Raw genomic sequence first — 15,755 nt, forward strand, 5'->3', positions numbered from 1 at the left:
GGAATGCATCTCACACCCGGAAACGCACAGTTTGGTTTTGCTTGTGGTGGGAACTTCATGTGGTTGTCATGGAGAACGGAAAACACCCATAATCCAGCACGCAGGGAGTTTACCCACGATGCACCACAGAATAGCACAGCATGCCTGAGCCTCGGGCTGCCAAACGCCAATCAATTATTCATCCGCTCTTCATCACATCTTCTTCTTCTGCATGCTTATGGCTTCATCATGCATACTTAAAACTGAGCGGCGCGGGGGCGTGCGGCACGTTCAGTCAGAAACGGAAAGATGGAGAGATGAATCCTTGCGTACAGCCCTCATGCTACATTCCCTCGGTTCACTGACAAACCAAAGAAACCTTTGATAGAAATGAGTACCAAAGCACAACCGACCTTGTTGATATTGGTCAACACATCAATGTCAAGGTGCACGTCAATGCTTGGTTTGCATAAAGGACGCTTTTTCGTGGTGAAATCTGTATGTTCTCATTACACCCTGATCTTGTTTAAACTCCAGCGTGCGTGCTCCTTACTGCTCCATCAGAGTGAATTACACCCCATCACATCAATGAAAGATCTCTTTATGATGTACTGTTTGCATTAGCACGTAAGCTTTGACATCCAGCTAATTCATTACCCTACAATTCTTCATTCCTGCACTCTCAGCATTATACTATCACAGCAATTCACATGTATGGAGGACAAAACATTAAAGCAACACTCACACAACAGAAAAACCCAGAGGTCACGTTTTCAACACACATTCTTCATCCATATTGGGCTGGAAACAATTTGTTTACTTGTTAAAACATCTTCGGCAGAAACATTCAAATGTAGACGACACAATCCACATACAGTTGAATGCCGCACTAAGCTTCTAAACTTTCACTTTTTTAACAAACTAAACCCACACATCTGAATTTTTTGGCTCTGTTTTTGCTGACCGTGTTGTTCAGTTGTCTTAAAGAGAAACCAGGATTCTGTTAGCATATGTTCTCTCTCTTTCCGTTTGGTGTCTTTGGGGAACCGGCTGTAATTACGGAACACAGATTTCACTCATTAAGTTTTCTCTTTCTGTCTTCTAGGAAAGCAGCCCCATATTCCACGTTCTGTAATCGCAAAGAGGTCTCATTAGTACTTGCAAGTATTCAAACATGACGTGCGATTCTAGCACATATACATTTATATATATTTGGAATGAGACTCACAACACCAGAAACATAAAGCTTGTTTTAGTATGAAACTCTTGCTATGGAATTGTGTAAGAAATTCCTAAAGGTTTGTACTTGAATCTTCAAAGCTGTAAAAAAGTAAAAGACTTCATGTTTATGACTTCACGTCTATTCAAACATACACAAATGTAGATCTATACTGTAAAAAAACTAAAGATTTTCCCACGTAAAATGTAAAAAAAGAACAGAATTTTACTGTTGTTTTACAGATTGTTAATGTATTTTTGAAATACACTCAAAAAACGCAAATTGCAGAAAAATACAGTAAATTTACAAGAAAACGGGGGAAATGTAATTTTACAGGGAAACCAATTATTTTACAGTTTATTTCCGGCGCCCCAGCTGCCAGAAAATTCCTGTTTTTTTAACAAGATTTCTTTTACAGTTTATTTTTGAAAAACTGTACAATTACAGAAAAAGACAACAAATTTACAAGAAAAACGGGGGAAATTATTTAATATATATCTTATATATACATAGTGTAATTTTACTAGGAAAAAAAATATTTTACAGTATATTTCTGTTTCTCCAGCTTACAGAAAATGTCAGTTTTTTACGGATTTTTTTATGGTGTACACTTTATGTCTGGATAAAAACACACATTAGATAGACCTGGTAAATACGGCTAAATCCAAATCAGGTATATTTTGAACACAGAAACATTTCATAATTTCTCGCAATGATTGATGAGGTTTTTAGTTTTAAGAAACTACTACAACGTCTCCACACACATGCTAATGGTAAATGGTAAGACAGTGGGGCATTCTCTCTGTCTCATGAATATTCATGAGCACCTGCACACTCAGAAGACAGTTTTACACAGCCACGTCGGACATGCCAGAGTCGGTCCTGTCTGCGGCGTCGGCGCGTGTATGCAAGTGCCTGCGTGGAGGTGTGCCAACTGCTATGTTCCATCCATCCAATTCGAATAAGGCGTGCTTAATATCTCTCACTTCTGACTATAAAACCATTTAACGTATATGACGTATAAAGTAACAAAAAGCAATGCTACTGTCAGCTCTGCAGGTGTGCTTTCATACTCACAAGCTTTTCTAAACATTTTCTTGTAAAAAGTGAACATTTATCATTTCTGGGTAAATCTCACTTGGCATTACGATCGGAGAACTTAAGAACTTACAGCTTTAGAGTTATGAGCTCAGCTGTAGAGAGCTTCAACCCTTCAGGGTTTATTGATATATCTACACACACACTCGTGTCCGCAGACATCGGCATGCAACCACCATTAGCATGTCATTAAGAAGCAGAGTGTCCAGATGCCGCATGCTAGCCTTTCAGCACCCTGTGAACTAAGATCATGAACTAAACACACACACAAAAAGACCTGACGTCAAACCAGTTCATGTGTGTTAGAGTACAACCCATAGGAACGAAAAATCAGAAGATATCTCGATTGTTTTCCTTTCAGATTTTTGTTTCTGTAAAAATACCCTCACATGTGTATCATCCCAGATACCATAATCAGCAATAAAAAAACTGAAATCTTAAAATTGACTCCAACATTTTTTATCAATTTCTTTTACCAAAATACCAAACGATGAGCTACAGTCTATTATCTGTGTCTTTTTATATGTCTGCTAAGCAATTGTAGGAGAAAAGTCTTAGAGAGAGTTGCTGTTTTATTGAAACATAACTCAGAGGTCTGTGAAAGAGCAAGCTTTGAGCAATAACATTTTCCTGTGGGAAAGTAAACAACATGACGGGCCTTCTTTTGTGTCGAATCAAAGAGCTTCTCATAAAAATGTGTGAAACCAAACCAACTGCACTTGTTCCCTTTGATCTAATCAATACATTGAATCCTCTGTTCTCTGGCAGTGAGACCCAACAGCTCCATTTACCGTCACATTCTCAGCTTTGATTTTAAAGTGTGAGAGGAGAAGGTGAGAGACACACCGACGGAGAGATGGGAAGAGAGCAGAAAAGATTGTAAATACATCCATTTCTTTGTGACCTCCTAGAAAGAAGTGATCATGCAGTAGCCTACTTCAAAAACATCCCGAAAGGGCCATCAGTCATCAGAGTATCATTACCACAATAGAGAATCATCAAAGTAAAGCCTTGCAACAGCCCTGACAGTACTTCACAGAGAGAGTCATTATCACAGTATCTCATACAGAGTTATCTTAATATCTCTCTCAATACGACTTACTATACTTTACTCACAGTGTGATGGCTATACTGATTTATCACCACGTGTGATGACTGTCACACTGCATTTCCTTTCTCAGAGAGCCCGAAGTTTATTTTTAACAAGGTCTATGAACCTTTGATTGACGTCAAACCTGGCACGAGGCATCCAATGGAACATGCTTCATTTTATACTGAACGTTACACCACAGGGTTACATTTTAGGTATTCATTTGTCTGTCCGTGACACAGAGTTATCATATGACTTCAAAATATTTGGAATATATTGTGTGAGCCATATTGACTGCTTAACATTTATGCATTTGGAAGATGCTTTTATTCAAAGCGACTTACATTACATTATATTATACATTTGTATCAGAGTATGGGCAATCCCTGGGATCGAACCCTTTGGCGTTGCTAGTGCCATGCTCAAACCACTGAGCTACAGGAAAGCAAAACTATAGCATGCTTTTTTGCAAAACTTATATGGTGCTTTTATGTTATTTTGGACGGTTAGTTCCCATTCACTTAAATTGACAAGAACAGTCAGATTACTTCAATATAATTAAAACAATTGGACAATTTGTGTTAAGTATGAAAAATAAAGTTTAGCAGCTTTGGAATGACAGCAGACGAGTAAATAATTACATAATTTGTTTTCTATTTTTACGTGAACTGATCTCTGCTCCTGAAGTGGCGAATATTTAGTTAATGTGGATTAAATATAGCATAATAAGAAAAAAGTTTGTTATTAAAATGTTTCTGTATCAATTTGTTAAAAAAACAGGTGCTTCAGAGAAGCGTCAAAGGCGTTTGGTCAACATTCAGCACCACGGACAGCGACACATGAGATGAAATAACGCACGCGCCATGTGCTAACATCAGCCATGTACGCGCGGTTTATGTCTTTAAAGAAACCGCGATGGAAGCTTCGGGATCAGTCTGTCAGCGCCGGAGGCCGTAACGATTACGAATGGCCAATAACTCGCTCACCCGCGTGCATGCGCGCGAACCGTGTCCCGCGGAGACCCCGCTGCCCCGCGCAGTTACGAGCCACTGGAACCAGCCCAAAAGCAATAAAACAGCAACTCGTTTGTTAAAATGATCGTAGTTGAGCCGGGCTGGTTGTCACAAGGAAACTATTTGTGTCAAAAATGTAAGGTTCAAATGTATTTATTTTAGTTAACGGTCATGACACTGCGCTCGTCAGACACACGCACCTCGCGTTTTAGCGATGCGTGGCGGCTATAGCCTACATATTTATAATTAAAAATAAGTATGTAAAACAATGTAATAAACAGAGAAAAGCGCAAAAAAACTTTCTACATTTTTTCAGTCGCAATACATTACCCACAGTAGCCTAGTTGTCAGGGCGTTGCTATGCTGTTGCTAAGGCGGTCATATATTGCATTCCCTTATGAAAATGACTCCTTATAGCCTAAAAGTGTAACTTGCATTCTGGTCGACAGAAATGCCTCGCGTCCCGCCTCTAATGCCAGCGTATAGGAATTTTTCGTCAGTTAACATCGTCCGCTTTGGTGAAGAGTAAGTATCTGCCATAACAGTAGCCTATTTAAGCCATAACACAAACTCCACAGGACGAGTTACGCACCGAAGTTTAAAATTTAGGTTTATGAGTTTAACCAAACCATGAACCCTGAGCAATAACAGTGATGCATGTTTGAGCAAACACCACCGAAAACCTCAAGACCTGAGAGCCAAAGAGCGCAGAGAGAGAGAAAGAGCGCATGTCTCTCTCTCTCTCTCTCTCTCTCTCTCTGCGCGCTCTCTCTCATAGCGTTCAGCAGTACGGGCAGACTCTTCTCTTCTCTCTCTTCAGTGGATACAGCGGGGAACAGACAGATCGCCTGTGGGATGGATTATTAAAATTACCCTTGCGAGAATATTCATCTGTTTCCTTTTCATTTACTCGCCGTCACACTCTCTCGTGTACACCCATCCATCCATGTGTCCGGACGGGTTCTGAATCGGGCAGAATGCGGATCCTGGTGCTGATTCCGCTGCTGTGGGGTCTTAGTGAGGGGGCTTTCCCCAGCAGTGTCCAAATCGGTGAGTTTAACACTTCTAACACGCATGCATGCTAGATAGATAGATAGATAGATAGATAGATAGATAGATAGATAGATAGATAGATAGATAGATAGATAGATAGATAGATAGATAGATAGATAGATAGATAGATAGATAGATAGATAGATAGATAGATAGATAGATAGACAGTCCCATTTGAGTGCAACAGTTATAATCTATGTATACTTTAAATAGCCTTTATGCTGAACTGTTGTGTTGGCTTTGCTCCTGCACTTGGCATCTTGATGAAATCTTTAAAGGGTTCTGCTACTGTTTACAAGCTAAAGAACCACGGCTGTAATCAAATATATAAATGGATAAATATTTAACTACTACAACTACATTGATCCAGTGTGAGAGACTAGGATGCATTTTCAGTCACATCATCAACACCGTTCTTTACACAAATACTATATATGTCACAAAAACATTATAAACGGGTTGAATAATTTACACTACCCCCTGTACACCTAGGTCACAGTTTAAGAAGAACAAACATTACAAACCCAAGAGTGCACATTAGGTTGCAAATTTTACATGCACCAAATGCACAAGAATTCAAAACATTCTCACTGGTGTCTTTAAAAACGAAAAAAAAGTGTATAAATTGGGCTTTGAAAAATGAAACAATGAAATGTTGGAGGGTTTTTGCATAATTGTCTATGAAGTCAATGATCGTAGAAAAGTTCATAAGTATTTGTTATGCGTACATTGCACACTGATTTGGGTCATGTTGAACGTGAGCGTTCATGAGTTTTACTGGTGTGTGGGTTTGGTCCACATGTTGAAGGTGGGTGTAAATGAGGAAGACTGTGATCCGAGCGCATGTTGATTGTGTTTTTGTACTTTTGGTCTTCAGTTCTGAGGATCACTGCAGTACTCTGTCAAACCTTCTTCCCTCCTGACTCCAATCAAAGTTTAACATTTCATCAGACTCACAGCTCTGGGTCCAATTAATATCAACAGAACACTACGGACGGATGCCCACCTCGCTCTCACACACACATTCTCTGTTAGCTCTTGCGGGATGTGTCTTGCTTGTGTGTTCAGTCACTGCATTGCTCATTGAGATGGAGGGTCTCGCGCCATAATGAGATGCGGTCGCTGACTCGCACCTTTGACGGCACTGCCGATGAAGTTAATACGCTAAATACAGACACACATACTCACAGATACACACACGCTCCATATGCACGAATCCCTAACTGCAATGCAATGAACAATGCTTGTGTTGTTCCTCGCACATAATAGGATCTCATAGAGCAGTTAGCCAAAACGTCCATCAAAAGACATAAAGAGAGGAGAATTGGAGAGGATGTGACAGAACAGAACGTGACATCCGCCCTGCCAAGTGTAGACACACATACTGCAGCAACAACACAGCCACAAATAACACACATAATTGCGATGCTTACGGAAACAGTTCGCTAATAATAAACACTCATTTTAAACCTGTAAGACTTCATAACTAAAACACCAAATACAGCCAAAAGAGGGAGTTAGTGATGACAGAATCTTTTTTTTTGGTGTACTTTTCCTTTAAGACACGCTTACCCCTCCCTCTCGTCTTCACACTTCTCTCTTGCTCTCACTCTTTCCAGGTGGGTTGTTTATAAGAAACACGGATCAAGAATACACGGCTTTCCGCTTGTCCATATTTCTACACAACACCAGTCCAAATGCAACGGAGGCCCCCTTCAACCTGGTTCCTCACGTGGACAATATCGAGACCGCCAACAGCTTTGCCGTCACCAATGCCTGTGAGTGAAACATGTCAATCAAAAGTTGTGTGTGTTGGGTCAGTCAAACTCAATTGAGCGTGCTGTATTTATAGTGAAGAGCTATTCGGAAGTTGGCTTTCTGAAGAGTGTGGTGCTTTTGATGTTTTGGCTCAACCACTGGTGAGAGTTTGGGTTACAGTAACAGACAGTGGGCGAGTAGTTGTCTGTTTCTGTATTTCTTCATGGCTTTGCTTGTTTGCCTGTGGTTTTAGTTAGTGTTTTAGCTGAGCTACATAATGTGCAAAGACAATTTTGTTTGGTCAACACACGTGTTCCTATACAGTACATACACTATAAAAAATGTGGGGTTATTTTCAACCCAATGTTGGGACAAACCCAACTGTTGGGATGTAAAATGTTCTATGCTGGGTTGTTGGGCCACATTTAAACCATTTTCTGGGTTACTTTAACCCAATGAGTTGGGTTTGTCCCTTCCTTACCCAACACTGGGTTGAAAATATAGTGTACTAGAGTTTCCTTCAAATGACTGTGACATTAAACAAGATTCATTATAAATCAGGTAATGTCAACAGTTTACCTTTAGCTAACTTGCTCAGAAAGAATCTCAATAAAAATATTTGCTTTGCAAAGAAAAAGGTGGTTGAACTGAAACACATTGTTGTGTTGTTACAAATGACATTCTGACACAGAATCGAACTGTTTGTGTTCACTGGTCTACAGTATTTCTGAGTATTTCGAAGTCTTGTAATGCTTTATTACTTATACATATTGCAGTTTATCATCCACTGTCAGGAGTAAGTTAGCCATTGACTTCTGAAGAGTATAAACATGTCTAACTCAGTCAATGTTGTGAGTTTTAAGCAGGACCAGTTTGCTTAGACAACGGCTTACATTGGTGCAGAAAATACAGTCTGTGTATTTAATGTGAAAAAAATACTTTTTAGTTCTTTAAAGTAACTGTAAGAAAACCATTAACTGGTGCTTAAAAGAACGCAGACACAAATTCACTTATCTGAAGAATCACTCTGTAGTTTATTTTACTGGAATATACACTCACCTAAAGGATTATTAGGAACACCATACTAATACGGTGTTTGACCCCCTTTCGCCTTCAGAACTGCCTTAATTCTACGTGGCATTGATTCAACAAGGTGCTGAAAGCATTCTTTAGAAATGTTGGCCCATATTGATAGGATAGCATCTTGCAGTTGATGGAGATTTGTGGGATGCACATCCAGGGCACGAAGCTCCCGTTCCACCACATCCCAAAGATGTTCTATCGGGTTGAGATCTGGTGACTGTGGGGGCCATTCTAGTACAGTGAACTCATTGTCATGTTCAAGAAACCAATTTGAAATGATTCGAGCTTTGTGACATGGTGCATTATCCTGCTGGAAGTAGCCATTAGAGGATGGGTACATGGTGGTCATAAAGGGATGGACATGGTCAGAAACAATGCTCAGGTAGGCCGTGGCATTTAAACGATGCCCAATTGGCACTAAGGGGCCTAAAGTGTGCCAAGAAAACATCCCCCACACCATTACACCACCACCACCAGCCTGCACAGTGGTAACAAGGCATGATGGATCCATGTTCTCATTCTGTTTACGCCAAATTCTGACTCTACCATTTGAATGTCTCAACAGAAATCGAGACTCATCAGACCAGGCAACATTTTTCCAGTCTTCAACTGTCCAATTTTGGTGAGCTCGTGCAAATTGTAGCCTCTTTTTCCTATTTGTAGTGGAGATGAGTGGTACCCGGTGGGGTCTTCTGCTGTTGTAGCCCATCTGCCTCAAGGTTGTGCGTGTTGTGGCTTCACAAATGCTTTGCTGCATACCTCGGTTGTAACGAGTGGTTATTTCAGTCAAAGTTGCTCTTCTATCAGCTTGAATCAGTCGGCCCATTCTCCTCTGACCTCTAGCATCAACAAGGCATTTTCGCCCACAGGACTGCCGCATACTGGATGTTTTTCCCTTTTCACACCATTCTTTGTAAACCCTAGAAATGGTTGTGCGTGAAAATCCCAGTAACTGAGCAGATTGTGAAATACTCAGACCGGCCCGTCTGGCACCAACAACCATGCCACGCTCAAAATTGCTTAAATCACCTTTCTTTCCCATTCTGACATTCAGTTTGGAGTTCAGGAGATTGTCTTGACCAGGACCACACCCCTAAATGCATTGAAGCAACTGCCATGTGATTGGTTGATTAGATAATTGCATTAATGAGAAATTGAACAGGTGTTCCTAATAATCCTTTAGGTGAGTGTATATCTCATGATATTAAAACCCCTTTGATCTGAAAGTGCACGCTGCAATTTGTGAAATAAATATTATAGGTAAAATATAAATATGTACAAATGTTATGTATTAAAGTGCTTTCAAAATAGATGACTTGGCGCAAATAATAGATAATAACACTTTTACATTTTTGATCGGCATACTCTTAAGGACCATTTTTGTCTTAAAGGGATACTTCTGTCATCATTTACTCACCTTTGAGTTGTTCCAATCTGTATAAAATGTCTTTGTTCTGATGAACACAGAGAAAGATATTTGGAAGAATGCTTATAACCAGACAGATTTTGCCCCCCCCAATGACTACTCCGTCATGTATCTCTGTTTACTGTACATTATTGCACCATGATGCAACTGCAGTCATGCCATCCCTGGACTGGGCAAATAACTACCGTCCATTTAACTGTCAAATTGATAGTGAAATGTCTGTTTATGATTTGGTAATCGATTGTCTATTAACTGTCCACTTAACTATTTAACTGATTGTGAAATGATATTGTGAATCGATTGTCTATGTACAGCATCCTTGAGCCTGGAAAGGAGCTATATAAATTCAACATATTATTATTATTATTATTATCATTATCATTACCATAGTAGGAAAAACAACTTTTATATTTTTTTGTTCTGTTGAACACAAAAGAAGACATTTTGAAGAATGCAGGACAGCAAACAGTTCTGGGGTACTTTTGACTACCATTGTATTTTTTCCTACTATGATAGTCAATGGGGGGCAAAATCTGTCTGGTTATAAGCATTCTTCCAAATATCTTTCTTTGTGTTCACCAGAAAAAAGAAATGTATACAGATTTGGAACAACTCGAAGGTGAGTAAATGATGACAGAATTTTCATTTTTGGGTAAAGTATCCCTTTAATGGTTCCATAAAGACCCTTTATCATCCAAAGAAGCTTTCTGTTTCACAAAGTTATTTGCAGTGAAAAAAGATTCTTTACGTTATAAAAAAGTAAGAAAGACATGGTTCTTTTAAGAGTAGGGAACCAAAAATCCTTTTGTAGCACCTTTTTTTAAAGAATGATATCACAACGCAACTCTAGAGCCATAAAAATAATTATTGGTAAAATCAATACAGAATCTTTACTTTTGAAGATTTTTGACAGTTTTTACAGTATAAGTGAGAGAGGGACCAGCAGAGTTGAGTCAATCCCAGTTTAACCTTTCTCCTGCTGGCCACTAACCTCTCGATGAATGCCCAGTCTGAGTCTGCAGAATCTACTGCTTCAGTGTGTGTGTGTGTGTGTGTGTGTGTGTGTTATCTCCGCCCTGGCTCCCCTTCAGCTCCTTTGGCCCTCATCAGCCTCGCAACACTGACAGCTTTGGGACGGTGTGTGTGTAAGATAGAGAGAGAGAGAGAGAGAGAGAGAGAGAGAGGTGGAGTTAATCGTTTCCTGCTCGTCTCCTCGGGCTGTAGGAGAGAATACTGAGTTTTCTCTTTTATACTAACACACCTTTATACAAGCGCTTTAAAGCACCGAGCAAAATCAATCTGTGAATGAGTTTCAGCTGCGAGAGACGCAGTGACGAATAGAATTCCTTAATGAACGGGGAGGAACTGAGAAATTATGGGAATGATATGCTGTCCGATGCAGGAGGACGGATGGAGGTGGACAGAGAGATGAAAGAGAGAGAGATAAATGAAGGGGCGTGTCGTGACCTTTGTGTGGAAGTAAATGTTTAGAACACATGCTGTGTGTGTGCGTGTGTGTGTGTGTGTGTGTGAGAGAGAGAGATGAAATGGAAAGAAAGACAAGCAGTAGACTGATAGAAGAGGAGAGGAATGATGTCAATGGATGAAGTTGAACATTTATGGTTAAACTATCATCAGACCGTTAAAGGAATCAATACTGACAAATGCTATAAAATAATCATGTAAATTGAAACGGTCTTCAATAAATATTTATTACGAATGATTTTCACAGTGCTTGGCAGTACTGTATCGATTCCTTTAGCATTCAGGTTATGACATGTTTTAAACCCCTAAACCATAAATATGTAAGTGCATAAATAAATAATAACTTTTGCAATTAATTCCGCTGTTGAGTCACAGAGCCAGAAGCAACACCTCCACCATCGTGGCTGCGGGTTTGCTCTCTGTTGAGTGACTAACACATGAACCTGTCTGTGACCTGTACTTGTGTCTTTACAGATGTGTGATAGTCATTACTGCACTGTATATACTGTATATATGCGTCTTGATGTCTTGAGATGGTTGAATAAACGTCTCATCTGACTCATTCGTTCAGTTGCCGGCAGCAATTGTCATGCCGTTGCGTCAGGATGTTTGTGCGTGTGTATCGCTCTCTTGAGATGTGCATTGATGTCTTGTTCGGAAAGCGTGTTAGAATGAAGACGACATTCACGAGCCTGTGCACAGTGGCCCGAAAAATGAATCGGACACTTAGGTCATGCTTAAAACGTCTGAATGTCATCGCATTAGACAACCAAATATCCAAGTGACATTTATGGAAGATACGTTTCAACCGTAACACAAAAAGATCAGTCAATGCAAATGCAAAAGCAGCTCCGAAAAGTTCTCATATGCAGTATTATTTGTTTGTGAAAGCCACTTGCCAGTGCACCGACCTTCAGATGTTTATACATGACACTTAAAGGGAAAGTCCACCCAAAAAAGAAAATTCTTTGATGAATTACTCACCCTCGAGTTGTTCCAAACCTGTATACATTTCTTTGATTAGTTGAACACAAAGAAAGATATTGAAAAGAATGTTAGCAACTGTAAATTAAAAAGAAATGTATACAGGTTTGGAACAACTTTAGGATGAGTAATTCACGGCAAAACATTTTTTTGGGTGGACTATCCCTTTAAGTGTCTAAACAGATAGACTGTATTTGCAGTGTTTTCGTTGAGAATGAAGTGTGTCAGAATTTGTGGGTTGAGTTGATGTGATGGATTTTCCTCAGCAGAATTGAATTTGCTCTTTCTCTCTCTGATGTTCTCAGCAACAAAAGTTCATGAAACTATAAATCTGCTCAAATTTTCTTTGTGAACAGCCGAGGGATTTTGAGTTGTAAATGTTTGAGTACATTGACATAGTACGTCAAACTCAACAGAGCAAAAAAACTCTCATATGAGTTTTCTCTCATATGAGCACTTTTTTCATACTTTTTTGTATTTTGTGGATGTGCCATTAAAGCTGGTTTGAGTAGTTAGGATTTACGCCGAATGTCACATACAGAAAGAGGTATCATCATCTTCAGGGGCCTCATTTATAAAGCATACGCAAGCAGATTTGATCGTAAAGTGTGCGTACGCAAAAATCCACAGCAACGTTCACATTTATAAAAACGGTCTTCGACGTGGAAAAGTGCTTAGCGCCACGTCAGGGTCTGAGCAGACGTACGCACTTTTGCTTCTCCGAGTGATGCAGGTTTTTGGAAAGTCATTCCTGCCGCTTGTATAGGATTCGGACATTGACAGGTGCTCTTACATATTTCAATGACATTAATTAGACATCATTAAAAGACGGAGAGCTGAAACTGTTCATGCGATTTATAGATTTCACATCTGATAGAGAGGCGTGAATCACACGTACGCACTTTGAGTAATGATCGTAAAATCAAATTTAGGACGGTTTCTACGCAACATTTTTAAATGAGGCCCCAGGTCTTTTGTAGTGCATCTTTACATATACTGTAGAGCAGTTTTAATCAAAATTCATTCAAAAGTGCCACCAAAGATGAGATGAGCATAATCATTGTCGATCACATATACAGATATATATATTGTTTTTCTTACCACTGACATTTGAATAGCATAAATGGCAAAAATAAAAACAACTAGCTAGGTTGCTTTAAACATTCTTAGATATCGCTTTCTAGAAAAGACTTTCTCTGACGAGCAGATACAACGAAACCTGTTTTCCAGTTTGGTCATGTGACATTCGACATACACCCTATTATCGGACACATTCACACTGTAAGCATTTGCTTTTCTGACTTCTTGCTTTTATAATATAAAATAATAATTGTTTTACTGCAAAGTTGTTTACACACTAAATGTAATACAAATATTACAGATATACAGTAGGTAGACAATATCAGAAACTGATTCAAACCGTTCTGAACTAAATCACGTGTTCAACTCCATATGTCCATCAGAAGTCACTAATCGAAACCAGTCTGGGTGTCTGTGTGTAGTCAGCATCCAGTCTGCATCTGTTGCCATAGTAACACCATAAGCATCACCACGATTCCAAGAAACTTTCTGCAAGAACAACTCAGAGTTTGTGCAGAGACAGGACAGAAAACTGGAAATTTTGCTTGTGTCCATCATGGAATGTCATGGCGGTCCTGAAGTTGACAAATACATTACCAAGCAATCCATTTTAATTACAACACAATCCTATAAATAACAGATGTGGCTAAGCTTTGTAAAATTAGCCTCAATGCATCAAAACTAAACAGATTTCAGTCAAATATGCAATGAAAAGTTTTTGGTTCCTGTCTTAATAAAAATGTCACAACAGTTTCAAGGTCCTGATGGTCATAATAGAGAATGATAGTGTGTGTAAAGGTCATCCTTTGAATGACGCTCGGATAAACGCTCATCAATATTAACAACCTCAGAAAGCCGTCCTGTCTCTATTTCATTCTGTCTCTCTCTCTCTCTCTCTCCTCTATGGAGTTTCAGCTTAACTAGTCAATGAGAAGCCAGAGCCAGAGGTCAAACCCCTGCTGTGACCCTTCCTCGCTCACACACATCCACATCCACCCTGAAGACCTGTGAAAGCGGCCGGTTATGATGAGCATCTATTTTTAGAGCTGAACTTTTGCTTTAATTCAGCCTCAGTGAGGGGTATGTGTATGGGGGGTCGGGCGGGGCTGTAAAACGCTGTTTGTGTATATCGTGTAGACATGTATTTCTAAACACAAGATGTTTTCAAGACTGTACCTGAAGCAAATTTCTGCATGAACGTGTCAGGGGAATGTTCAGCGGGTTTTATTCAGTTCACCATCATAAATGAGTGAGTTTCTTTTAATTCCCTTGAGATTTCCCTTTTTAACTGTGATAAGAGTAATTCTGAACATACTGGTATTAAAAGATACTGTAAAATAATTATTTCATACACGTGAGCCTAAATGAGAGCAGTTTAACCGTATTTAACCGCCTTTAAAAACAGCTTCCACAAGAGAGAATCTCAATTATTTCTCCTAGACATTAGTGAGAGTTAATAAAGAGCAAACAGAAACTTTTACCTAGTCTCATGTCCGTCTCAGATCTTTCTCTTGAGAAAAAGAGTCAGAAATCTCACAGATGTCTCTGTCATTAGAGTTTCAGAAGAGATGTCAAGGTGTCAAACTGAGCTCAGATTTGTCAAGTCTGCCATTAAAAATCAATATTATGGAAGATCTCAATATGAACTCAAACATTTCTCATCAAATTGATGGAATAATAGACCAGAAAAGACTATAATGTGAAGAAAATCACACATAACGGACACCTGCAGCAGGTACAAGACTGAACCTGTGTGTTACATTGTGTCTACACCTGACGTGGCACGATGCGACAAAAGACAATAGAACGCATTAGAATTTTACATTTAGTCCACACTGGATGTGGCGCAGCACGACCATCCCATTAAAACAAGCCGTGTGTCAAGCTGCATCCGGTGTAGACACAGTGTTAATATGTCTGTATGAAGCCTACAGTATATGTGACAGAAAGTGTGTGTGGGCTGTTACATGTGTGTATTGGTTTCCTTGGCAACATAATATAGCTGATTTGCTGCAACAGAAATAGTTTCATGACTCATTCTGCTGATTCTGTCCAATCAGAACAAAGCTTTTCTGTTTCTCTCATACACACGTTTGGGTAGAATGTCAGTTCTAAACCAACTTTGTTGGAGTCAAAATGTACATTAATAAGTATTAAGGAAATAAATATTTTAGTGATGAGTATATTTACAAAACTGGAGTAACTTTATTCTCAACATGGCCTTGAATTTGTTTTATGCAAAACATTTATTGCATAATAATAATAATAATTCATTACATTTATATAGCGCTTTTCTGGGTACTCAAAACGCTTTACATCGAAGGGGGGGAATAATAAATACATTAAAGACTTTCAAGTTTTTCACTTTATTTTTATTTAGTGCATACATTATGGCACCATCAAACACTTTCAATTGCATTGCTTTCCTGTTTCTGTGTGTTCATCAGTCTCTCTCTCTCTCTATGGCAGTAAAACTCTTATTCCATT

The 15,755-nt window shown here is 39.2% G+C and overlaps 1 protein-coding gene across 4 annotated transcripts in view; it reads left to right on the top strand.

The window, feature by feature from the left end:
* The first annotated feature begins 5,184 nt into the window (after positions 1–5,184).
* Positions 5,185–15,755, top strand: part of gria4a (glutamate receptor, ionotropic, AMPA 4a) — a 73,101-nt gene continuing 62,530 nt past the window's right edge. For all 4 annotated transcript variants that reach the window (XR_008964273.1, XM_057350627.1, XM_057350628.1 and 1 more), the window contains exons 1-2: positions 5,185–5,449; positions 7,072–7,230. Coding sequence is in view for 3 of the 4 variants with exons in the window: in XM_057350627.1 (XP_057206610.1) it covers positions 5,377–5,449; positions 7,072–7,230 (232 nt within the window). In the remaining variant the exon portion in view is untranslated. The remainder of the gene's footprint in view (positions 5,450–7,071; positions 7,231–15,755) is intronic.

Source organism: Triplophysa rosa, linkage group LG14 (assembly GCF_024868665.1).
Source record: "Triplophysa rosa linkage group LG14, Trosa_1v2, whole genome shotgun sequence".
In the NCBI taxonomy this organism is placed as follows: Eukaryota; Metazoa; Chordata; class Actinopteri; order Cypriniformes; family Nemacheilidae; genus Triplophysa; species Triplophysa rosa.